At 50.5% G+C, this 21,397-nt stretch overlaps 8 protein-coding genes across 9 annotated transcripts; 4 read left to right on the top strand and 4 right to left on the bottom strand.

Annotated features, from left to right (window-relative positions):
- The first annotated feature begins 21 nt into the window (after positions 1-21).
- PV09_02109 (uncharacterized protein) lies at positions 22-1,532 on the top strand. Its single transcript, XM_016355107.1, has 4 exons — positions 22-202; positions 248-602; positions 653-1,245; positions 1,301-1,532. The coding sequence occupies exons 1-4, from the start codon at positions 36-38 to the stop codon at positions 1,416-1,418; spliced, it is 1,233 nt and encodes a 410-aa protein (XP_016217123.1). The 5' UTR covers positions 22-35; the 3' UTR covers positions 1,419-1,532.
- Positions 1,533-1,725: 193 nt separating this feature from the next.
- On the bottom strand, positions 1,726-4,574 carry PV09_02108 (uncharacterized protein). The gene is made up of 2 exons (XM_016355106.1): positions 4,129-4,574; positions 1,726-4,075 (listed from the first exon to the last, which is right to left on the bottom strand). Exons 1-2 carry the CDS (start codon positions 4,309-4,311, stop codon positions 2,348-2,350), a joined length of 1,911 nt encoding a protein of 636 aa, XP_016217122.1. The 5' UTR covers positions 4,312-4,574; the 3' UTR covers positions 1,726-2,347.
- A 138-nt stretch (positions 4,575-4,712) lies between these two features.
- Positions 4,713-7,459, top strand: PV09_02107 (uncharacterized protein). The gene has a single exon (XM_016355105.1). It carries the CDS (start codon positions 4,878-4,880, stop codon positions 6,942-6,944), a length of 2,067 nt encoding a protein of 688 aa, XP_016217121.1. The 5' UTR covers positions 4,713-4,877; the 3' UTR covers positions 6,945-7,459.
- A 198-nt stretch (positions 7,460-7,657) lies between these two features.
- On the top strand, positions 7,658-10,414 carry PV09_02106 (elongation factor G, mitochondrial). Its single transcript, XM_016355104.1, has 3 exons — positions 7,658-7,899; positions 7,951-8,062; positions 8,121-10,414. Exons 1-3 carry the CDS (start codon positions 7,706-7,708, stop codon positions 10,200-10,202), a joined length of 2,388 nt encoding a protein of 795 aa, XP_016217120.1. The 5' UTR covers positions 7,658-7,705; the 3' UTR covers positions 10,203-10,414.
- Positions 10,415-10,507: 93 nt separating this feature from the next.
- On the bottom strand, positions 10,508-11,548 carry PV09_02105 (uncharacterized protein; the record flags this gene model as incomplete). The annotated part of the gene is made up of 1 exon (XM_016355103.1): positions 10,508-11,548. The coding sequence occupies one exon, from the start codon at positions 11,546-11,548 to the stop codon at positions 10,508-10,510; it is 1,041 nt and encodes a 346-aa protein (XP_016217119.1).
- A 1,648-nt stretch (positions 11,549-13,196) lies between these two features.
- On the top strand, positions 13,197-17,343 carry PV09_02104. 2 transcript variants are annotated; one of them, XM_016355102.1, is made up of 5 exons: positions 13,197-13,519; positions 13,577-13,617; positions 13,675-13,852; positions 13,901-14,697; positions 14,749-17,343. In XM_016355102.1, the coding sequence occupies exons 1-5, from the start codon at positions 13,273-13,275 to the stop codon at positions 17,014-17,016; spliced, it is 3,531 nt and encodes a 1,176-aa protein (XP_016217118.1). In that variant the 5' UTR covers positions 13,197-13,272; the 3' UTR covers positions 17,017-17,343. The 2 variants fall into 2 exon arrangements, with proteins under 2 accessions (XP_016217118.1, XP_016217117.1); XM_016355101.1 differs by having other exon boundaries at positions 13,197-13,617.
- Positions 17,344-17,790: 447 nt separating this feature from the next.
- On the bottom strand, positions 17,791-18,177 carry PV09_02103 (uncharacterized protein; the record flags this gene model as incomplete). The annotated part of the gene is made up of 1 exon (XM_016355100.1): positions 17,791-18,177. One exon carries the CDS (start codon positions 18,175-18,177, stop codon positions 17,791-17,793), a length of 387 nt encoding a protein of 128 aa, XP_016217116.1.
- A 45-nt stretch (positions 18,178-18,222) lies between these two features.
- On the bottom strand, positions 18,223-20,973 carry PV09_02102 (uncharacterized protein; the record flags this gene model as incomplete). The annotated part of the gene is made up of 2 exons (XM_016355099.1): positions 19,667-20,973; positions 18,223-19,376 (listed from the first exon to the last, which is right to left on the bottom strand). Exons 1-2 carry the CDS (start codon positions 20,262-20,264, stop codon positions 18,223-18,225), a joined length of 1,752 nt encoding a protein of 583 aa, XP_016217115.1. The 5' UTR covers positions 20,265-20,973.
- Between the last annotated feature and the right edge of the window lie 424 nt (positions 20,974-21,397).

Below are 21,397 nucleotides of genomic sequence, written 5' to 3'. Positions count from 1 at the left end.
TCCATTGTCTGAGCTGTTTACGGACAACTTCGCGTATGTACATTTTGCTAAAACAGCTAACGCACAATTTCGCCAAGCTGATCACAAACGCTTTGTGTATCATGTTCAATGATTGTATTCTAATCCTGTTCTTGTCATGTGAAATAGTGCAGGCTGTGGTGAAGAATCTCATCATTGACACAGATATCTTCAGCGATGTGGAGTGAGTGGATATCTCGTTCAGAGAATCTTTGCTGAGGCGTAACAGTGATGCTGCAGCGCTTCTTCTTGGAGCGACCTTACCTGGTGTCAACTTGCTAGGTGTCAATGTCAATTATCCTTCAACCTATTCCGTTCTCGCAACATCTGCAATTTTGGCGCATTATGGCCACCCTTATGTTCCAATTAGCGCACAGAGACCATTAAATAACAACACCTTCCTAGACACATTGAATTTTGAGAAAGGTGAATACTGTAGCAAGGTTGCTTATCACTGGTCCGGAGGTAGCTTGCCTTGGGGCAAAGCAGAAAACGCTTGGCTCCCCGTTGATCTCTATCGACGTCTGCTAGCCAATGCAGACGATCGCAGCGTGACCATTGTCTCCATTGGATTTCTTGACAGCGTGAGCAATCAGAGTCCTTTATTTTGGTGCGTTGTTGACCATTTTCTCAGCTTTCAGCTCTTCTGAACTCAACAGCTGATTCGTACTCATCTTTGGACGGACGAACACTTATTAAGTTGAAAGTTAACGAATTGGTGATTATGGGAGGTGATTATCCAAAGGGTCACAGCTGGAACTTCTGGGGATCAAATTCTGCTCTCTCTGCCCACGTAGTGAACACCTGGGATGGTCGTATCACATTCATTGGTGGAGAGGTGGGCAAACACGTCTTGACAGGAGGCTCTTTGATGGCCAAAGGACCTTATAGTGACCCAGTACGCATGTCATACATCTATTACACATATCTGAATATGCATGCGTCATGGGATCCGTTAGCGATTATGTACGCAGCATATGGCCTTGGAGATCTCTTTGAGTTTGGCAATCAGCACGGCTATAACCACGTTGAGCCGAACGGAACTAATAACTGGATTGACGACCCTTCGAAGGTGGAACAACATTACCTTCATCTCAAGACAAGTGAGTCTAAAGCGGCCGCAAAGCTAGACAAACTTTATTTACACGCGGCGCGCAAGTTCTCCTATAAGAAACCAGTAAGACCACCACAATTAGTAAAGGCTCCACGCATAGACCATAGCGAATTGTAGGTGATAGAAAACATGATTGAATCTTGAATCTCGAGCGCTAAAGTCTTACAGCTCGCTCTGGACTGTCATAGGTTGGACTTTTATGCTGGCCGGAGTTGTGGCCATAGCATTCCTTATTCATGATACTAGGGTATTGCGTACGTGGTGGAATCGAGTTCGAGTGTCCTAAAATGTTACTACATATGACCACCTCTAGACCGGGGACGACAATTTCTGAATCCTAAGCAGCTCTATTTTCAACGAGCTGTACGAAATGGTTTAAATTCGATAGACTCATATGAAGTACCGAGAAGATAAAGATATCTGCTTAGCTTCTCTCCAAACTTCATGTCACAATAGACTTTCCAAAGGTCTGAACATTTCATACTTAGTTCAACTCTGACGTCTCTCAAATGCAAATCTATATATCTTTTGTCTATAACGGACTTAGCAAACCCATTGTTCAACTGTTAAAATTTTCATAAATTCATACTTAACGGCGGGAGAGCACAAAGAGTACGTCTCTGATTTCTGGTGTAATTCATGTAGTTACCTATTTAAGCCTATGATGTCTTTTCATCCTTCTCAAAGTCCAACGTTCTGCCCAGCGAGCAGCCTTGAAGATAAACTCAAATGATCTGACTATATTCAAGGACTACGCGTAACTGCCTACGGTTGAAATCCTAGAACACAATCATGGCAATTTCCTCTCGATCTTAGATAAGATATCAGATATCGTGCCCAACAGCTTGCATGGCCATTTCCTTCGGCCAGATTTCTAAAAGGATACGTTTAAAGCTTTTCAATGCCGATCTCCATTCTCTGTTACCGATTGATTTGAAATTTTGATTTGAGAGCATCTCGTTGACATATGATAGAAATAGGCACCATCGGCAACAATCCAGAGATGGCAAGGAATCAGGAAGCCGAATATTCTGGCAGTGTTTTCTTCACAGACTCTTCGAACATCCCTCTCGGCAAACTGTGAAGAGTAGATGCTGACAAATCTCAGCATCAATTCGATCTAAGATTTGAGTGATGCTATTTGGTTCTTAAGGATTAATATGTCTTGGTGTAAGTCTTCATTATTTTCACTGCGTCGAATTTCAAAGCTTGATCTCATGAAAACAACTTAGTTTGCTTGATGTTCCTGCCGGATTCTTGCTTCTTCGGACGACCGCGCTTCTTATTGCTAACCAGTCGGGAAGGCAGAGTATGAGGTCTCTCCACGACTAGAGCGTTTCTCTCGCTCTCCACTTCGGTCTCGTGGACTACCTCGCGGATTGTCTGCTTCGATAAACACGAATCGATATGCTCGTTAAGTAGACGTTCGTTCGCTGGCTGAGGACGTTGACAGATTGGACAGTCCCATGTATTTTGCGAAGGTGTGTCCTTGTTCGTGACTGGCGGCCTTCCTGAATGATTCTCCTCGTCCTGTTCCTGGCTTAAACGTGCCATATCCGCCATATCCGCCTGTCTTTCCCGTCTTGCGGCTTCTTCAAATTCAGCGTCTGGCCAGATCTCCCAGCCATCAGCATCTACGATTCGTTTCGGATTGAGGCTACCTTCGGAATATCCACTATTTGAGCGCTTAACGCCGAAAAAGTCAACATCGCGCTTTGCTGTGCTTACGAGTCCCGTGCATCGAAGTCCCATCAAGCGAAGGCGCAATCCCGGGATCTCCTTCTCTAAAGCTGTAAGCATGGGAAGGGCATATTTATACAGATCATCTGCTTTGCAGACAGCATGAGGTGGTATTGTCTGGCGAGTCAGAACTTCGAACGTGTGAAGTTTGACTTTGAGGACAAGCGTTCGCCCTTTGTATTCGGTTCTCTTCAGGTCGCCTTCCAATTCCGCAGCAGTGCTTCGAAGTTTGTCTCGCAACGCTTCAGTACCTTGAATTTCATGGAACGTGCTTTCCGTGCCAACGCTTTTACGCTGCGATTCATCTGGAGGAGCGATATTTGTTCTGCCGAGCCCAAGATAACAGTTAATTAAGAACTGAAACGCCTTCTCACCGAATAATTTCGTCAGCATCGCTCGATATTCGTATATGTCTCCACAAGTTTTGATGCCCACAGCGTCGAGCTCTCGTTCAAAAACCCTGCCAATGCCGTTGACCTTGCGCACTGGGAGGTCGCGCATGAATGCCATGATGCTTGTCCTGTCTGGAAGTATCCTGAACTGTCCGTTTGGCTTGTTCTTGTTGCTACAAATCTTGGCTAGCTTTGCGTTGCTCGCGATGCCAGCAGACACCGTAATCTTGCACTTTTCGTGCACTTCTGCCCGAAGCTGGCTCACTGCCGCTTCCGGTTCCATATCATGGTCCTTGCACCATTTGGTGATATTTAAGTATGCTTCATCACAACTAGCGCTCTCGAAATTTGGATCGTACTTTCTTAACACGTTCCTTACCTCTTCTGCTTTTGCAGAGTATTTCGCAAAATTTAAAGGAAGACAAATAAGCTGGGGACATAACTTTCGAGCTACAAACCCGGCCATACCGCTTCTGCAGCCAAATTTTCTGGCGTGGTAGTTACATGTAGTGAGTACGCCAATACCGACCGCCATGGGAACGTCCCGTAGCTCTGGTCGGTCCAGCTCTTCTACCGCAGCATAAAAGGCATCGCAGTCTATGTGAATGATAGTCTGGGACAAGTCTCGCCGTAGCTCAAGCTGAGTGATGTATTCATCGGCTTTTCTGAGGTCATGACTAAGATCTAGTTTCTCAAGCTGTCGTTTGCGGTCAAGGATACGGTTGATCTTCTCTGTCAACTGCCTATCCCTGGCTTCTTCATTGTTGAAGAACTTGGATCCTTTGGATGCATTGTAAATAATTTCCGCGACCTGACGTCAAGTCAGTACACTAGGTCACAGACCCACAAACTATAATATCTTACTTTCTTCTGATCCACGGCGTCCTGCCCAGATTTTGTCAAAGACGGTCCTAGCAACCGGTGTTTAAGTGTCTCATCCTCGATCTGAGCGGCTGCTTGCTCAAGTTGCTCTGTGGGAATCTGGCTAGCGTTGTATTCCCGACTTTCCAGAATCTCTCTGACAAGGTCGACATCCTTCTTGGGCATGCTTCAGCGCTCTTAGTGCGTCGACGACTGAGAAGGGACAGTTTGAAAAATGGTTGCCTCAAGTTCAGTCAATTATAGCGTCCATGCACTATATCAAACGCGAATCCCTGTCCAACGCGTGGTGCTGTCATGTCAATATTGACGTTTCGGATTGGCGTCCAGGATGAGTCGAAGAAGCATGACCAGGCACATATATTGTTGACGCTGGCTCCTTGGTCTTTCGAAAAATCTGACTTGATGTCCGCAGATAATGAGTGAGGGAGTTGGAAAGTGGTTTCTGCAACCTCTTTCCCTCGGCGCGCAGAACAAAGACCCTGGCGTCGCCAACTGCACGTTTACGGTATAGCGCCACGGTGCTTCTGAAGGATGAACCGTGGCGGGACGAGTCTCAGAGATATCGATCGCGGAATTCACCACCAGTTGTCTCAGTCACACGACGTAATTCACTCCAGTTCGCGAACAAACAACGTCCTTCCGACAAGAAGAGCCGAATTCAAGTTTGGCAGGATGATGACTCACCACTGCGTTCGCTGCGACCACCCGACCTAGCATCACAACATCGCAATATGCCGCTACAAAAGGCTCGCGATACCCAGCCAAACCCCACCAAGCCATTGATGCCCTCGCTGGCCTCGAATCGAAATGTCAAGCCCCCCCTCACGCCTAGGCTTGCTGCTAATGCTACACCACCGTTGGCTAAATCATCAAGAACCGCTACCCCAAATACTCTGAAGCCTTCCGGGACGAAAGACGAAGGGTCGACGCCTTCCAGAGCTTTCATAAACAATAATGTGACGCCACGATCAGGTACCCGTAAATCAAGGGTAGAGAGCAGTCATTCAACTCCTAGCGGCACTCCACATGGCTCACGACCGGCTTCACAACTCGAGTCAATAGGGAACGGGGGCAAACAAACTTCAGTTACAGGGTTTGGACTTGGTATCATGGGGTCAGGGAATAGGAGCAGGCCGAGCAGCACGGTTGGTGTTGCATATGCGTCAAATCCGCCTTCTGTAGCACCGCAGCCGAAGCTTCCACGCCTCGACAGCCAGACAGAGAGCCCGATGTTCTTTCATGCTAGCGATGTTCCGCGATCTCCGGAGCTACGGTCTGTGACAAAAAAATCACCAGTGTTTCTTTACGCAAATGGGCAACAAGAAGAGTCAGCAAAGCCAATCAGTCATCCTTCGCCAACGCTATCGAGCGTCAGTACCAAGTCCAAAAAGTCACAGTTTTTTCATGCTGATGGTCGTGCGGACGAGGACATTCCGCCCGTTCCATCATTACCTTCGCCTTCTTTATCTGGAGCACCACTACATTTCTTCCAACCTTCACCAGCGCTGCGACCCCCGTCGCCAGCCAAGGATTCCAATTTTCATTTGTCATATAGAAAAGGAGCTTCACAGATCATAAGGCCTGCTGAACGCCCTAAAACTATTTCTATCCTACCACCAAGTGGATCGGATGCAAGGAAGCAATCTATAGGTGGCTTCTCAACGCAGATCACGCCTCACAAGCGAACTTCGAGCCTGAGCTCGATTGAATCTGGATCCTCAGCAAGGAAACCCTTTACAGGCGTTGAGGCTACTGGCTTGAGCCCTTTGCAGACAATAATTCAAGCACAAATTTCAGAGGCCGGCGAACACATAGGTGCTTCTGGCGCTTCTGGTCCATCATCGCCAGGTCCAGAGATTGATCCCCTAGGCCAGAGCACGTCTTCAGCACAGTCCAGAGAACGACAGACCTCACCCTCATCGCCCAGCTTTGCGGGGCCACAAAGTCCAACAAAGGGTCCTAGTCCATGGCAGAACCAGCTCAATGAAACTATCATGAATGCTCGTGTGGAGCGCAAAATCCAAGATTTGGAGATTAGCAACTCAAGTCTCATGGCCATAAACAAGTCGCTTGAAAAGGAGGTTAGACGTCAAAACAGAGAATTAAGACGCTTCAGGCGATTGTCAAGGGCAGGAAGGCTTTCTACCTTATCTGGTATTGAGTCTTTGGAGATTGTGGGTGAGGAAGTTGAGTTTGAAGTGCGCAATGATGGGCTGAGCGCGCTTGACGACTTCTCAGAGGATGACGAGGAATACGGCTATCAAGAAGATGAGTCCAGCGACGAATCTTCTAGCAATGATAGCGCTTCTCTATCACCTGAAGCCATGGCTGAGCGCCAAGAGCGGAAGCTTGCTAAAGACTCGAAGCGACTACAGCTCGACCTCGCCAAACATCGCGAAATCCTTGTTGACTCGCAGAAACTCAATCAAAGTCTTAAACGTTGCATGGCTTGGACTGAGCTGATGATCAAGGATGGTCGTAAAGCCCTTCAATACAAAGCCGAAACTGACCTAGGTGGTCGAATTTTGGATTATGATGAGAACGAAGACGACGAATGCGAAGTGGACGGCGCGCCACGCCATTCGTTACTCAGCAGCTGGACGCCAAGTCCCATTCAGCATCTTGAGGCTTTAGATGGAATGTTGGGACTGGACACATCTGAACTGACGAGGAGCTTTTCTGCACACTCGCAAGAAGCCAGCACTTCTCGTTCTATGACTGAGGATGCACAAAAAAAGACGATACCAGATGCACTTGCTGAAGGCAACTTCTGGTCTGTGGCAGCTGCGCTGGAATAAGCCACGTCATGTTCAACTCAAACCGTTCTCTCCTTTCGTTTTATTTTTTCTTACTGATTGACTTTGCTTCAGAACGGCGTTTGCAATCAAGAACCACTGTTGGGTTCTCAAAGAATACAGCTTGTCACCTACAGAGACTTACTCCACTTACCAGACCGGTAGCATTTCTTTCCTGTTGAGATTAGTATATACCCTCTTTGCATGGAGTTTTAAGCGTGTGGGGGTTATTGTATGATATGTATATGGGCGTGAATGAGTGTGTGCACCCCTTGCGTTAACGATAACGGGGTTCAGTTTGTCATGGCCCATTCCTTTGGGATCTTTTCTTAAGTCTTTGTCCAATTGTGATGGAACAATACACAGCGAGCCTTTGTCGAGTGGCATATTGAAGCTGTTGTAAATGATTGCTGGTCTTGTAGAGCAGTCCTGAAGGTTATTGGAACAGAAGTGAGCAGTAAGGAGAGCAATTAATATAGATTGATAACACTTAACTGAAAAATCAAGATATTCACTAATTCAAGATATGGCTTTTTAAATCCTTTTTAAGTTAATACACAATTTTCTTATGAGGTGCCTAAAGCTGCAAAGCAAATGTTCAGCCAATCGGAAGTCAAAGAGGCCGACCCATATGTTCACCTACCAGACTCTATGTGAACCCCCAACTGCTTCCCATTAGAGAAAATATCCAGCGAGCGATCGTGGTCGCGCCATTTCAATTCTTCTCGCTGTGCCCAGCGCTCCTTTTGGGCCATTTTCTCGCAATGAGGGTCAATGCTAGAGTTCAAGGCTCTGTCCTGCGCTCTCTTCGCAATGGACCGCACCTTACTATTCGCCCGCAGTTGACTGCGCGGCGATCAATGAGCACCATCACCGCAACATCGAGATCTGCATCGCAAACTGTCCTGAAGGTACATCAGTTGCAAAGGAGGTGGCAGTCAGGCTCAGCAGCCGCAGTGTATGATATCGACCTTTTGAATTCTTCCATTGAAGGCTAATGAGGGGATAGTCTAGAACAGGCAGCGGGAGCTCCCTCAACTCTTTCACAGGAGTCCATCATTCAGCAATTAGACCCAGTAGAAGCCGCAAGATTGGATAAAGTCCGCAACATTGGTATTGCTGTATGTTGATGCGGAGAGTTATAGGATTGAATTTTGAGGGACGTACTAATCAGCGTAGGCGCACATTGACAGTGGAAAAACCACCGCAACCGAGAGAGTTCTCTTCTACACTGGCCGAATCAACGCAATACACGAAGTTCGTGGCAAGGACGCCGTTGGCGCCAAGATGGACTCCATGGATTTGGAGCGAGAAAAGGGAATCACCATTCAGTCAGCGGCTACGTATTGTGATTGGGTCAAGAAAGAAGATGGAAAGGAGAACAGGTATCACATCAATTTGATTGATACACCTGGACACATTGACTTCACAATTGAGGTGGAACGCGCTCTCCGCGTTCTTGATGGTGCGGTCATGATTCTTTGCGCTGTCTCAGGCGTACAATCGCAGACAATCACGGTTGACAGGCAGATGAGACGGTACAATGTTCCCAGGATATCCTTTATTAACAAGATGGATCGGATGGGATCAAATCCTTGGAAAGCGGTTGAACAAATCAACAAAAAGCTGAAGATACCGGCCGCGGCGCTGCAGGTTCCGATTGGAAGAGAAGATGGATTCAAAGGTGTCGTTGATATCATCCGCATGAAGGCTATCTATTTCGAGGGTGTGAAGGGTCTAAACGTAGTCGAGAAAGACGAGATTCCTGAGGAATGCGTAGAAATCGCCAAGGAGAAGAGGGCGAAGCTGATCGAGACTTTGGCTGACGTTGACGATGAGATTGCCGAATTATTCCTGGAAGAAAAGGAGCCGACCATCCCCCAGATCAAAGCCGCGATTCGAAGAGCAACCATTGCACTTAAGTTCACACCCGTATTGATGGGTTCGGCACTAGCAGATACTGGTATTCAACCAATGCTGGATGCCGTGTGCGATTATCTCCCTAATCCTGCGGAAGTCGAAAATCTGGCGCTCGACAGAAGACGAGACGAAGCTTCTGTGAAGCTTGTGCCGTATAACTCTCTGCCCTTCGTGGGACTTGCTTTCAAGCTCGAGGAGAGCAACTTTGGTCAGCTCACATATATCCGTGTTTACCAAGGAACACTTAAGAAAGGCATGACCATTTTCAATGCACGCAATGATCGCAAGATTCGTCTTCCTAGAATTGTGCGCATGCACTCGAACGAGATGGAAGAAGTCAATGAGATCGGCGCCGGAGAAATTTGCGCTGTCTTTGGCGTCGATTGCGCTTCTGGCGACACATTCACAGATGGCCAACTGTCATACAGCATGACGTCCATGTTCGTTCCCGAACCGGTCATTTCACTGTCCATCAAGCCGAAGAATAGTAAAGACAGCAACAACTTTTCCAAAGCCATGAACAGGTTTCAGCGCGAAGACCCAACGTTCCGTGTTCACGTAGACCCGGAATCGCAGGAGACGATTATCTCTGGTATGGGTGAACTGCATCTGGAGATCTACGTCGAGCGTATGCGCCGTGAGTATAAGGTTGACTGTGAGACGGGCCAGCCCCAAGTGGCATATCGTGAAACAATCGGGGCACATGTACCTTTCGACCATATCCTCAAGAAGCAGACTGGTGGTGCTGGTGATTACGCCCGCGTTGTCGGCTGGCTTGAGCCCACAGGCGATTTGCAGACCAATAGGTATGAAAGCCAAGTCACCGGTGGTCATATCGACGAAAAATTCCTGCAGGCTTGCGAGAAGGGTTTCCACCAGGCATGCCAAAAGGGCCCTCTTATTGGGCACAAAGTCCTTGGAACATGCATGGTCATCAACGACGGTGCAACGCACATGACGGATTCTAGCGAAAGGGCCTTCAATATTGCAACCCAGGGCGCATTCCGTAAGGCCTTCCCCATGGGTTCACCGTCTATTCTTGAACCACTCATGAAGACCACTGTAACTGCCCCGAGCGAATTCCAGGGTGCTGTTGTTGGTCTTCTCAACAAGCGCAACGCCATCATCAACGAGACAGAGACTGGAGCAGAAGATTTCACCGTTTATGCGGACTGCTCATTGCACTCCATGTTTGGCTTCTCGGGCAATTTGCGCGCGGCAACACAAGGCAAAGGAGAGTTTTCCATGGAGTTCAGTCACTACGCCCCTGCACCGATGCAGCTGCAGAAGGAGTTGATCGCCAAGTACCAGAAGGCACAGGCGGAAAAGAATAAGAAATAGATGGGGTTTTGACAAGACATCAGCAGTGTGCCATTTCTTGTTTGTCCTTAAAAGAGCTTTGTATCATAACTTCTATGCACTCAAGAGCGGGTAACATTGAAGCCCGGTAAAGGGACGTAGTGTCAGAATAGGGGAAAAATATCATTTGGACTATGTTGATAGAACATGCACTGGATATGAGATATACCAAATACATACTCTTCTCTAAACAAGGCGTTGTCGTGTTTGTTCATATCCTCAACTATGTCCCGAGTCAAGCTCGTAGTCATGCTTTCTTATCTTCCTCAACTCTGCTATTACATCCACTACCGTCCAATAAGATACCCATCAGGCTCGCTAAGCCAGTCGTATTGCATTTCCGGAATTGAGTCAATACCGATCCAATCTACGTCCGCATTGATGTTTTCATCACGGAAGAAAGGTGTGCTGTTTTCTGTCAAGACGGTTTGAGTCTCATTCAACATGTCTCTCGAGAGCATCATGCTGTTCGCGAAATTCATGCTCAGCGCAGGATCTTCAGAAACGCAGCCTGCATTACTTGTTGCATCAGAGATCTGGACGTCCTTGTCTTCGAGATTTAAGTACTCTGTTCCGTACGCAACACGATCTGTTAACGGTACGGCCGGCGTGATCTGACTAAAGCTACAAGAGAGATTCCCGCTCCCTATATTTCGATCAATCTCTGTAACGCCCGTCACAAACCTTGACTTTTGAAATGTACTGGATCTCTTTTTCCGAGTGTAGTTGGACTTGGCATTAGCATCTCGCCTCTTACCTGCGGTGATGGGTGCAGCGACAAACAGCAGAGATAATTCTTTAGTGCGATCTATGGCGTCTAAACAGGCTTTTTTATAATGCCTAAGATGATCCGCAATGGCGTCCTCACGCTCAGTGGCAGTCATGTCTCTCTCGAATGTATCAACACGCCAACGTTTTTGCTTTCTAAGGACTTCCTTCATCGTTGGATCAGCGATGTGTGGCACGCAGAGGCCATTGCGGTGCAGATCATCAATTGCATCTCCTATTCGCATACACGCGTACTCAATGTCATCATTGTCAATACTTCGGCCTTCAGTGAAAATGTTGTCCGAGTCCCAGACATCGCTGAAGTCCGTCATTGCGGCGAATAGTTTGTCAACACGGGCCTGTTTGGACATGGGGTCCTTTGGCAACCCAGCTGTACCTGAAGCTGGGATCCACCAGTACTTCTGAAGATATTCGGCACGCCGTTGTGCATCAACGAGGTTGTGTGGATTTTTGTCCTTATAACCCGCTGGGCGTGGCTTCGCACGTCCTTTCCGTGAAACATCATCGCCACTCGTGCTGCCAGGTGACCTTTTAAACATGGTTCTACTATCCAATCTCTAGAGACGATCTGGCAACTGACTGTCGTACGGTCAATCAGCGCGCACAGTTAAACGTGAAGAGCGGAGATAATAAATGCCTTTTCGTCACTGCTAAAACAGCTATTGGATTGCTGGCGAAGTCTTAGCAGATATAAATTTCCGCGTTTCACAGCTTTTAAGATTAAAGTTTGGGAGCCGCAAGACCTTTTTGTATCTTCCATTAAAAGATAAAAACCAAAATGGATAATCGGACAATGGCGTTTGTTTGAATCTACTACGTTCGCCCCGATGGCTGTAGCGGTAATGCCATCAGATTCACGCTTTGGAATATGGCGTTTATGGCTGGACAATGGGCACACGAACCGAGACAGAATCGAGAGGGTCAAAAAGAAAAAACCTATCAGCAAACATAGCCGTAAAATTCATCAAATCATACAAACAAGTACTGACAATGCTCATGGATGTGTGAAGGTCTATTTTTGTTGTTCGCCATCTTGTTTCAGCGACTGTCTTTGTGTTACCGTTTACAGGGCTCAGTCTATTATTGGAATCCACTACTTTGTTCTGCACTCGACTCAGCGCAAACGGTGGTCTTTCAAAGGCAACGTGCGAAGCTATACTAGCCGTTGCTAAACCACTATAACAGTGGTTTTCATTCTCGGTGTGCAGCTTACAAAATCGGTGCGGGAACGCAAATGGCAGTAAGACATACGCAATTACGAGCTCTTAAGCAATTAATGACTTTGGGCTTGACAAGTTCGGCGACGTGCTTGCTTTCCTCTCCCCAGGCGAAACAGCTGACGGGGCATTTGCGATTCAGGTTGCAAACCGTCAGTAATATCGATCGAACGACTGGATTCTCTTTGTTGAAAAGAGCATAGATAGTGGATAGACAATATGCATTCATAGAATATATCTGCACGCAGAATTGTCACCACAGAGTAATGGTGGAACCAATTAAAAGACGTAAATAATCGGGTGAAAGGGCAAGCAGAAGGATCTAGAGCGTCTCGACCTCGCGTTTTCTGGACATAGTTCTGATGGGTCGGTAAGGAATTGGGTGAGCTCCTGATGTCAACAAAGTAAGTCAAAGACGGCGCTGGTCAAGCGCAAGATATGAGTCTTGGTGGTTAGAACAGCAGTAGCAGGCGGACTGAACAGCTCAGTTCAGCGGTGCGCAGACTACGAAGGTGGCGTATTTACATGAAAGGGGATCAATCGAGGAGCTACCAGAGTGTCCAGCCACGTATCCAGATGTTAAGCAGGCCGACCATGCCGGCCATGAAGAGCACACTGGGAGAGTTAGCTAGGAACGAAGTTCGAGAAGCGAGAAAGGTGATCTCATCGCTTTCTGACGTTCGGCAATGGCACCGAAGTCAGGAGACGTCATAACGCGCCGTCAGCGTAAGACCCAGGCCACTTCGACGGGACAGAGATTTTGTGAAGGCGGTTGTGCTCAGCAATCAGGCAAGAGATACGACAAGTTTGCAGGCGAGGAGGTCGAGGGAGAGCAAAGAAGCTGGGGGCACATGCTGGCGTGCGGTGTTGCTTTGCAAGAGCTGAGGAGGAGAAACTCGTCAGGGTCTTGGCCAGTCGCGTCGTGAACGCGGGGGCGCGTTTCCCACAGCTTCTGCAATCGAACGCTTCACCCACGCCTCGTGCATTCACACCACAACAGCCCTTCGGTACAGGCAGGGCCAACAGCCAAATCCCCCAAGTCCGCAATGGCCGGAACTGCAACACCAAAGTCTACTTTGAAAAAGCCAGCGTCCGGCTCGCAGTCGGCCAAGAATCAGACGAGCCTCTTGGGCTTCTTTGGCAGGAAGACCGCTGCGCCGTCGACAGGAGCTTCTACGCCAAAGTTCGACGCGACACCTGCATCGCAACTCACGCCAGCACCGAGTAGCGATGGCCCTGCACCTTTGAGCCCGTGCAACGCAGACGTTTCGAGTGGCAAGAACAAGGAAAATGGTCTGCCGTTGCCTGCCAGCCCACCTAGCTCAGTCGACGGTGCTGACGGAGCCTCAGAAGATCTTGGAGCCATCAATTCCAGCTCTCCGTCCCGCAAGGTAGATTCTGCAATACACATGCCCCTTGCTGTTATGATGCTGAACCACGTACTGCAGGCAAAGAAGACGATCAGTTACGCTGAGTCGGAGTCGGATGACGATGACGTTGTGCTCAAGCCGTCAAGCGGCAACAGGCTTCAACGTAGACCGTCCAAGCGGAGACGAGTCAGCTTAGAAGATAGTGACGACGAATTCCGCATTGATGAGGCGACCGAAGCAGCAATGGTCGAGTACGGTGAGTAGGCGACCCCAACATTTAAGGCAGTAAATCTTATCGTGATAGACATGGACGACTTCATCGTTCCAGACGATTCTGATGAAGAAGTGCGAGCGCCAGCTAAACGGAAGCGGCCTACGTCAAAGCAGTTGACCAAGTCTTCACCCACCCCGGCGGAAGTATCGGATCATGATGACCCAATGGGCGAGATACCCTCCACATCGACCGCTCAACAATGGACGTATGACCCCGAGAATCCACACCGCCTTAATGAAAAGCCGATAGAGGTCCGAAAGAACGCCTCAAACATCGCAACCAAGCAGAAGGCTCACAAGACCGAGCCAGAGAAGCGACATCCATGGCTTGCTCACCCCCTTGATGCGGACCGCCACCCTCCTGACCACCCAGACTTCGACCCTCGCACCTTGTACATTCCACCTGTGGCGATGAAAGCTCTTTCCCCCTTTGAGCAGCAGTATTGGGAGATTAAGAGCAAGTTCATGGACACTATCGTGTTCTTCAAGAAGGGCAAGTTCTATGAATTGTACGAGAACGACGCTACAATTGGACATCAGCTGTTCGATCTCAAGCTTACCGATCGTGTCAACATGAGAATGGTCGGTGTACCAGAAAGCAGTTTGGATCACTGGGCCAATCAATTCGTGGCCAAGGGATTCAAGATTGCTCGTGTGGATCAGATGGAAAGTGCTCTTGGCAAGGAGATGCGAGAGCGCGATGACAAGAAGAGCAAGAAGGAAGAAAAGGTTATTAGACGCGAGCTAGCCAGTGTTCTGACAGCTGGCACGCTTGTCGACGGTAGCATGCTTCAAGATGACATGGCTACATACTGCGTAGCGATCAAAGTGAGTTACTTGATCATCAAACCTAGTGCTGGCTAACCCGTGTGGTGATAGGAAATTGAAAAAGACAACGTGCCGATGTTTGGTATTGCTTTTGTTGATACCGCAACTGCCCAGTTCCAGCTCTGCGAGCTTCTGGATGATGCCAGCATGACAAAATTTGAGACTTTTGTTGCGCAGATAAGACCTGCCGAGCTGCTGCTCGAAAAATCATGCATTTCTTCACGGGCTCTACGAATTCTGAAGAACAACACAAGCCCTACAACCATATGGAATTATCTTAAGCCCGGCAAGGAATTCTGGGATGCAGAGCTCACTAGAAAGGAAATGGATGTGGCGGACTACTTTGTGTCTGCAACGGATGACAACATTGAGGCTTGGCCAAAGATCCTACGAGAAGAACGAGAGAACGACCTTGTAATTTCGGCGTTCGGCGCTCTGGTACACTACTTGCGAATGCTGAAATTGGATCGTGATCTTATCTCCCTCGGGAACATTTCATGGTATGATCCCATTCGCAAAGCCACCAGCTTGGTGCTTGATGGTCAAAGCCTCATCAATCTCGAGATCTTTGCGAACACTTTTGATGGCGGAAGTGAAGGCACGTTGTTTGCCATGCTGAACCGCTGCATCACACCGTTTGGCAAACGCATGCTGAAGCAATGGGTTTGCCACCCTCTTGCAGACGCCCAGAAGATCAATGCTCGCCTCGATGCTGTCGATTCGCTCATGGCAGACAGCGCCCTCACAGACCAATTCACCGCATCTCTCAGCAAGCTACCAGACCTTGAGCGCTTACTCTCACGCGTCCATGCGGCCAGAATTAAAGCCCAGGACTTCGTACGCGTTCTTGACGGCTTTGAGCAAATTGAGTATACAATGTCTCTCTTGAGCAACATGCCTGCTGGTGATGGCGTTATTGGTCAACTGTTGGCATCAATGCCTGATCTCGCCTCGCTTATTAAAGTTTGGCAGGATGCTTTCGACCGACCTCAGGCTCGCGAACACGGTATCCTCGTGCCGGCCCCGGGTGTAGAGGCGGATTATGACGAGAGTCAAAATGCCATTGACACCTGTCTCAAGGATCTGGACAAGTTACTGAAGCAAGTGCGCGCAGAACTTGGCTCCACATCCATCTGCTACCGCGATAATGGCAAGGAAATTTACCAGCTGGAGGTGCCAATCAAGTTCACAAATAAGGTACCGAAATCCTGGGATCAAATGTCGGCTACGAAACAGGTGAAGCGCTATTACAGCCCTGAGCTTCGTAAACTTGTAAGGAACCTGCAAGAGGCCCAAGAAACCCACAGCCAGATTGTCAAGGAAGTCGCTGGGCGCTTCTACGCTCGCTTCGACGAGCATTACGATCAGTGGCTGGCAGCCGTCAAGATCGTCGCACAGCTTGATTGTCTTATCTCCCTTGCCAGAGCATCCAGTAGCTTGGGCACGCCAAGTTGCCGACCGACATTCGCAAATGATGAGCGGACGGTCATCGAATTTGAGGAGCTCCGTCACCCTTGCATGATGAACACCGTGTCCGACTTCATTCCGAACGACATCAAACTCGGAGGTGACACGGCCAACATCAACCTCCTCACGGGTGCAAACGCAGCAGGCAAGTCTACAGTTCTGCGTATGACCTGTATTGCTGTCATCCTCGCTCAAGTCGGCTGCTACTTGCCATGTCAGCGTGCAACTCTTACGCCAGTCGACCGCATCATGTCTCGCCTGGGAGCCTTCGATAATATTTTCGCCGCTCAGTCCACGTTCTTCGTTGAGCTCTCCGAAACAAAGAAGATCCTAAACGAAGCAAGTAATCGCTCTCTTGTCATTCTCGACGAGCTAGGCCGCGGCACCAGCTCCTATGACGGCGTTGCTGTAGCTCAGGCTGTTCTACATGACGTTGCTACGCGTGTTGGATGCGTCGGCTTCTTTGCCACACATTACCACTCGTTGGCTGCGGAGTTCGCACACCATCCAGAGATCCACTGCTCACGGATGGCCATTAACGTCGACGAGGCGGAGCGCCGCGTCACTTTCCTTTACAAGCTTGAAGATGGCGTTGCGGAGGGAAGCTTTGGCATGCACTGCGCAGCCATGTGTGGCATTCCCACAAAGGTCATCGAGCGAGCTGAAGTGGCCGCCAGGGAATGGGAGCATACGTCCAGGCTCAAGGAGAGTCTAGAGAAAGCTAGAGAAGCGTGTTACGTGCCTCTGGGCCTGCAGAGCGACGTCAGCTGGATTCTCAAGCACACGGATTGCGGGGACGGCGTCAATGAGCGGACGTTGGATGTCTTGAGGAAGGCGATCGCCGCCCTATGAGCGCCCTTCGCAAGCGCAACCTCAAGAACCCCTAGGCAAGAGTTCATCACGGGCGTGGCTCACGAAATGGAAAACATCACAAGTGCTTTGTGTATCGACTGTATTTCTATCACATTTCTATCAAGCCTGGGGCGGCTTTACAGAGGCGTTTTTTTTTTCGGTTCGTTGGTTTGGAATCTATTCGTCGGGACCCCTTGTACAAACTTTCGAGGTATTTACGTTGGGCCTTCTTTTGTTGTAGATACAACTTGCTAGAGGCATGTCTAGCGCAATCTGGCGCTGTGATACTTGCGAACACGGTCAAAGTAATGGAATCGACTTCATTTGTTTATTTTTCTCCTCAAGAATGTCGTTTCACCGAATGCTTTTGCTCTCCGAGCTCCTCAGAAAACGGGAGCTTCGGAGCAATTCGAGAAAGGCCATCACAATGTGCAAAAACCATGTATGTCTGGTAAGAAAGTCTTCCAAATCAATGTAGTGAGGCTTTGCGCGACACAGTGGCTGGCCTAAAGCACGCCAATACATCGAACGTACGCACGCAGGGGAGATACGCCTTCACATTTAGAGCAACAGCAAAGTGAGCGCACGCGATAATCCTTATTTGATTTGACATATCGGGTGCCGATACAGCGCAGGCGGGCGGTTTGGATGATTAGCCTAAAGCGTAGAGGCGAGACCCCCAACCCTCCCAAAAGCATGCTAACTTCTTGACGCTGTTTGAGCTGTATTAGGAGAGAGAGGCTAGATGCTCGGAAAATCTTCGTAGTTGCCTGTCTAAATGCATGCCGCGGTTCCATGACCGCCAACGAGCGGGCGTCGTTTAGAACGAGCCTCCTTTCTCTTTCTCTCATACGTCCATCTCTTTCTCACATGCGTACAAAAATAACAAGTAGCCCCCGAGACAGCGGCTATCGTGAGTGTGAGTCCTTTTATCCCGCCGGGAACGCCAAACGTAAATGTGTATATGTGCATGTACCTCTCTCCGGTACGCACGATGCAATTCCCCGTCTTAAAGCAATATGGTTGAGACACGGTGGGCAAGGCAATAATACAGAAAAACGATGAAACCAAAAAAAATCCTGTGTCAAAATGGGCGTGATGATCGTACAGAGTCGGGTATAGTGAGCAATAAGTAAACGTGCGAGCGAGAATGCACACCATGGTAGAAGTCAGGCCATTCTCCACTCGTGCAATCGAGTCTCGAGACTAGTCCTCGGCGCCTTTGGGCGGTGTGATCTTGTACCAGATGCGCTCGCCCGGCATCCATGGCTGCGGCTTGAGAAGAAGCAGCTGGCGTCCACCACAGAAGCCACCGGGTGAAGCGATCTGCCTGATGTCTTCCCAATGGCCGAACTTGGCAACCTCGTCGGTAATGGCGTGGCTATGGAGTCGGCTGCGATTGACGTCGTCGCGGACTGGCCCGTCAAACACCCAACCACGTCGCCAGACGACCGTGCCGGGCACTTCGGCACGGCGGGCCTGGTACGGAGGGCGGCTGACGAGCCAGTTGACGAAGGATTGCGCAATTGGATACAGACGTTCGAAGCGTCGAGTGAACTCAAGCCAGGAGTGGGTTCGAGAATCGTACGCCACGCGGATGAACGGATTCATGTAAATGCCGTGGTCGAGAGCTTGAGGATTCTCCCATGGCTCTGGATTTTTGGCCGCCAGCTCGCCGATATCTGCATGAATGAGGCAACACTCTGAAGCGTCCCACATGAGTTCAGGGAGGCTCCTGAAGCGCACCTGTTTCGGCCTTGTCGGTTGCTGGGACGGCACATTTGCGGTCGTCGTTTTCCTCGTGCGCTCATCGCCATCCGGCTTGGTGCTCGACTGACTGCCCAGTTTGTCGGGGGCTTCAAGTAGAAGGCCAGATCGCTGGTCGACGAACCACTTCGCCTCGAAGGCTACCATGCCACCCCAGCAGCTCTTGACGCGCACAGCGTCCGTGCCTGCCAGCATATCGGCTCTGCTGAAGCCGTGGCCAGCGCTGGTGAAGAAGGGGAAAAAAGGCACGCCCAAGCCATGACCTTCGGCGTCACGTGTGGCAAAGGTATCGTAGTACTTGAACGGGTTGATAAAATCCATGGCGCACGCGGCGTGGTAGCGCGTGGCTCCGTCCGGGCCGATGTTCGTCGAGAACAACAAGTCGGCGGCATCCTTGGGCGAGAAGATGACGTCGTTCAGGAACAGCAGCTTGTCGAAGAGCATGCCGGTCGCGTTGCGGGTGAGCGGCTCGATGGCCTTGTTGCGCACGTGCGCCAGATACGCAATGCGCTTGACGCGCTGCTCGTTGGGGAGCACCTGCACTTTGGGGAAGGCGTCGATGTCGATGTGGTCCGAGACGATCGAGGTCCTGCCTGCAATGTTCTGTCAGCTGATCGTTCCGTCATTGGGCCGAATCCGTCCGCCCTCAGCGCTGGACCACGTGGGACCCTGCATGCTCATGTCTCTCGCCTCCGCTTTGTCGCACACGCGAGAGGTCTAGACCACCAGCTATGCATTTCAAGCGGAGAAAATAAAGCACAGCTTGGACAGCCACCGCTCGTCTGCCCGAGGGAGGGTCACAATGGCAGAAGGACGGGAGGAACGTCCGGCGACCCGGAGATCGGTCCGCGACTTTCACGAAGGAGAAGAAGTGGATGCTTACATTTGACCTTGGCAGCAAGATCCCGCAGTGCAGCCTTGGTTCCCGGTCCGCTGTCGTTCTCGTAGATGCTGAGGAAGACGTTGTCCTCGCCGAGTAATTCCACGAGAGCCTCGACACTTTCGCCCCAGGGACCCCGTATGAGCTCCTCGTCGATGATGTTGGCTGCGATGAACACCTTCTCTCTCCGCAGGTTCATGCCGGAGTAGTGGTAGGGTCGATGCGTGTAGCTTGGGTTTATGATGGGCGTGACGAATATCCACAGCGCGAGAGCGAGCAAGGCGACGTGGACGACGCGGCGCGCGAGGCGTACGCGTGAGCGCGGCGAAGCGGCCCGTATGTAGCCATGTGTGCCCGGCGCAAAGGATGAGATTATGGAGGAGAGTGAGGAGAGCGAGGAATTGCTACGTGAGCGGTGGTGGCTCGCGTAGGCTTTGCATGCTAGCTCGACATCCGGTACCTCGAGCAGCTCGACGGAGCGGTCATCGTCCGATTCGGTGGAGGAAGGATCGTCGTAATGGGGGTGGTGTTGAGGCTGCGTGGAGGGGACATGACGATAGCCATGATGCTGGGGCTGGCGGCGCGCCGCAAATAAAGTCATACTAGCGGAGCAATGGGTTCTGCTGTGCTCATTGCCGGCCTAGGTAGGACAGATAGGCGTCCAATTGTCCGCATATGCTTTGTGCGTATGGGGCAGGGAAGGTCGTCGCCGCGGCCGAAGGATCGAGGCTCTGATGGCAAGGCGGATGGGCGTCTCGATCACGACGGCGAGGAGAGAGAGTCGGTCTTTTGGAAGAGCGAAGGCACAGGCGGGAGTCGCGTCAGAGGTCGTGAGGGCGGCGACGAGGAAAAGGAGAAAGTTAAGCTGAGGGCCGAGAAGTCGGGACCATGAAGCAAGTGCAGAACACGCAGCGTCACGGAATCTGAGGCAGAGGCGAGACGCGACGAAGAGTGCTCAGTGCAGAAGGGTGGAGCAGGAGCACAGTTTGACGGACGCCGAGTAAGAGTAAGACGGCGAGCGTGGGCAGAGCCCATACAAGAATGGGGAGGAGGCGCGTGGTACAGTGGTGAGGCTTGGGGGGCGCCTTGGGCCTGGTCCGGGGTGGGTATGCGTGAAGAGCCAAGAGGATGCTTGGCCGCGGAACAAAGGAAGGAAAAGAAGATTGGGGAGACGCCAGGCAGGAGGGAAGCTCGCTCCCGTCGCAGAGGTGGACGTTGTGCCAGTGTAGTAGTTGGAGAAGGGAAAAGTGGTGGCGGAGGGAGAGTAATAGAGCGGCGATCCAGCGAAATGGGCCGCGTGTACAGAGCAAGTCGGTGATGCACACAGCAGCCAGGTTTAGTTCCAGTACAGAACACAATAAGTACGACCGCAAGTCGCCCCGGAGGGAGTTTAGGACGTGCATGCATGCACTCAGCCCCCCCTAACGTCGGGAACGCGCCAGGGGGGCGTGGAGGGCTCGATCGCCGGGGCCCAGCCGGGTGCGCACCTGAAGCGTGCTGCGTGCGCTGCAGGCACGCTGGCCAGCCTCTGCCGGCCAACAAAGCGGCCGGTCTCGTTGCGCGCAGCAGAGAGCGCCGCGGCCACGACGTGGGGTAAGATTTGGGCCAAGACCCTGGCGGTCGATGTTACGCGTGTACACCGGCGAGCGCAGAGCAGAGAGTCCGCCGGGAGGGGAAAGAGCCCGCTGAAGCGCCAGCGATCTTCTAGCCCGTGGCAAGTCCGCCGCAGACGCG

This window comes from Verruconis gallopava, assembly GCF_000836295.1.
Source record: "Verruconis gallopava strain CBS 43764 unplaced genomic scaffold supercont1.5, whole genome shotgun sequence".
Taxonomy (NCBI): domain Eukaryota; kingdom Fungi; phylum Ascomycota; class Dothideomycetes; order Venturiales; family Sympoventuriaceae; genus Verruconis; species Verruconis gallopava.
The sequence above is the reverse complement of the archived record's forward strand: the minus strand, read 5'-3'. Positions and strand labels throughout refer to the sequence as shown.

Excerpts from the sequence above, each read along its gene's own strand:
- PV09_02109 (XM_016355107.1), top strand. The coding sequence starts at position 36 with ATGTACATTTTGCTAAAACAGCTAACGCACAATTTCGCCAAGCTGATC. Across the intron at positions 203-247 it reads GATATCTTCAGCGATGTGGA|TGATGCTGCAGCGCTTCTTC; the intron begins GTGAGTGGATAT and ends GAGGCGTAACAG. Across the intron at positions 1,246-1,300 it reads CGCATAGACCATAGCGAATT|CTCGCTCTGGACTGTCATAG; the intron begins GTAGGTGATAGA and ends AAAGTCTTACAG.
- PV09_02108 (XM_016355106.1), bottom strand. The coding sequence starts at position 4,311 with ATGCCCAAGAAGGATGTCGACCTTGTCAGAGAGATTCTGGAAAGTCGG. Across the intron at positions 4,076-4,128 it reads ACGCCGTGGATCAGAAGAAA|GTCGCGGAAATTATTTACAA; the intron begins GTAAGATATTAT and ends ACTTGACGTCAG.
- PV09_02107 (XM_016355105.1), top strand. The coding sequence starts at position 4,878 with ATGCCGCTACAAAAGGCTCGCGATACCCAGCCAAACCCCACCAAGCCA.
- PV09_02106 (XM_016355104.1), top strand. The coding sequence starts at position 7,706 with ATGAGGGTCAATGCTAGAGTTCAAGGCTCTGTCCTGCGCTCTCTTCGC. Across the intron at positions 7,900-7,950 it reads TCAGGCTCAGCAGCCGCAGT|TCTAGAACAGGCAGCGGGAG; the intron begins GTATGATATCGA and ends ATGAGGGGATAG. Across the intron at positions 8,063-8,120 it reads TCCGCAACATTGGTATTGCT|GCGCACATTGACAGTGGAAA; the intron begins GTATGTTGATGC and ends TAATCAGCGTAG.
- PV09_02104 (XM_016355101.1), top strand. The coding sequence starts at position 13,273 with ATGGCCGGAACTGCAACACCAAAGTCTACTTTGAAAAAGCCAGCGTCC. Across the intron at positions 13,618-13,674 it reads CCAGCTCTCCGTCCCGCAAG|GCAAAGAAGACGATCAGTTA; the intron begins GTAGATTCTGCA and ends CACGTACTGCAG. Across the intron at positions 13,853-13,900 it reads AGCAGCAATGGTCGAGTACG|ACATGGACGACTTCATCGTT; the intron begins GTGAGTAGGCGA and ends TTATCGTGATAG.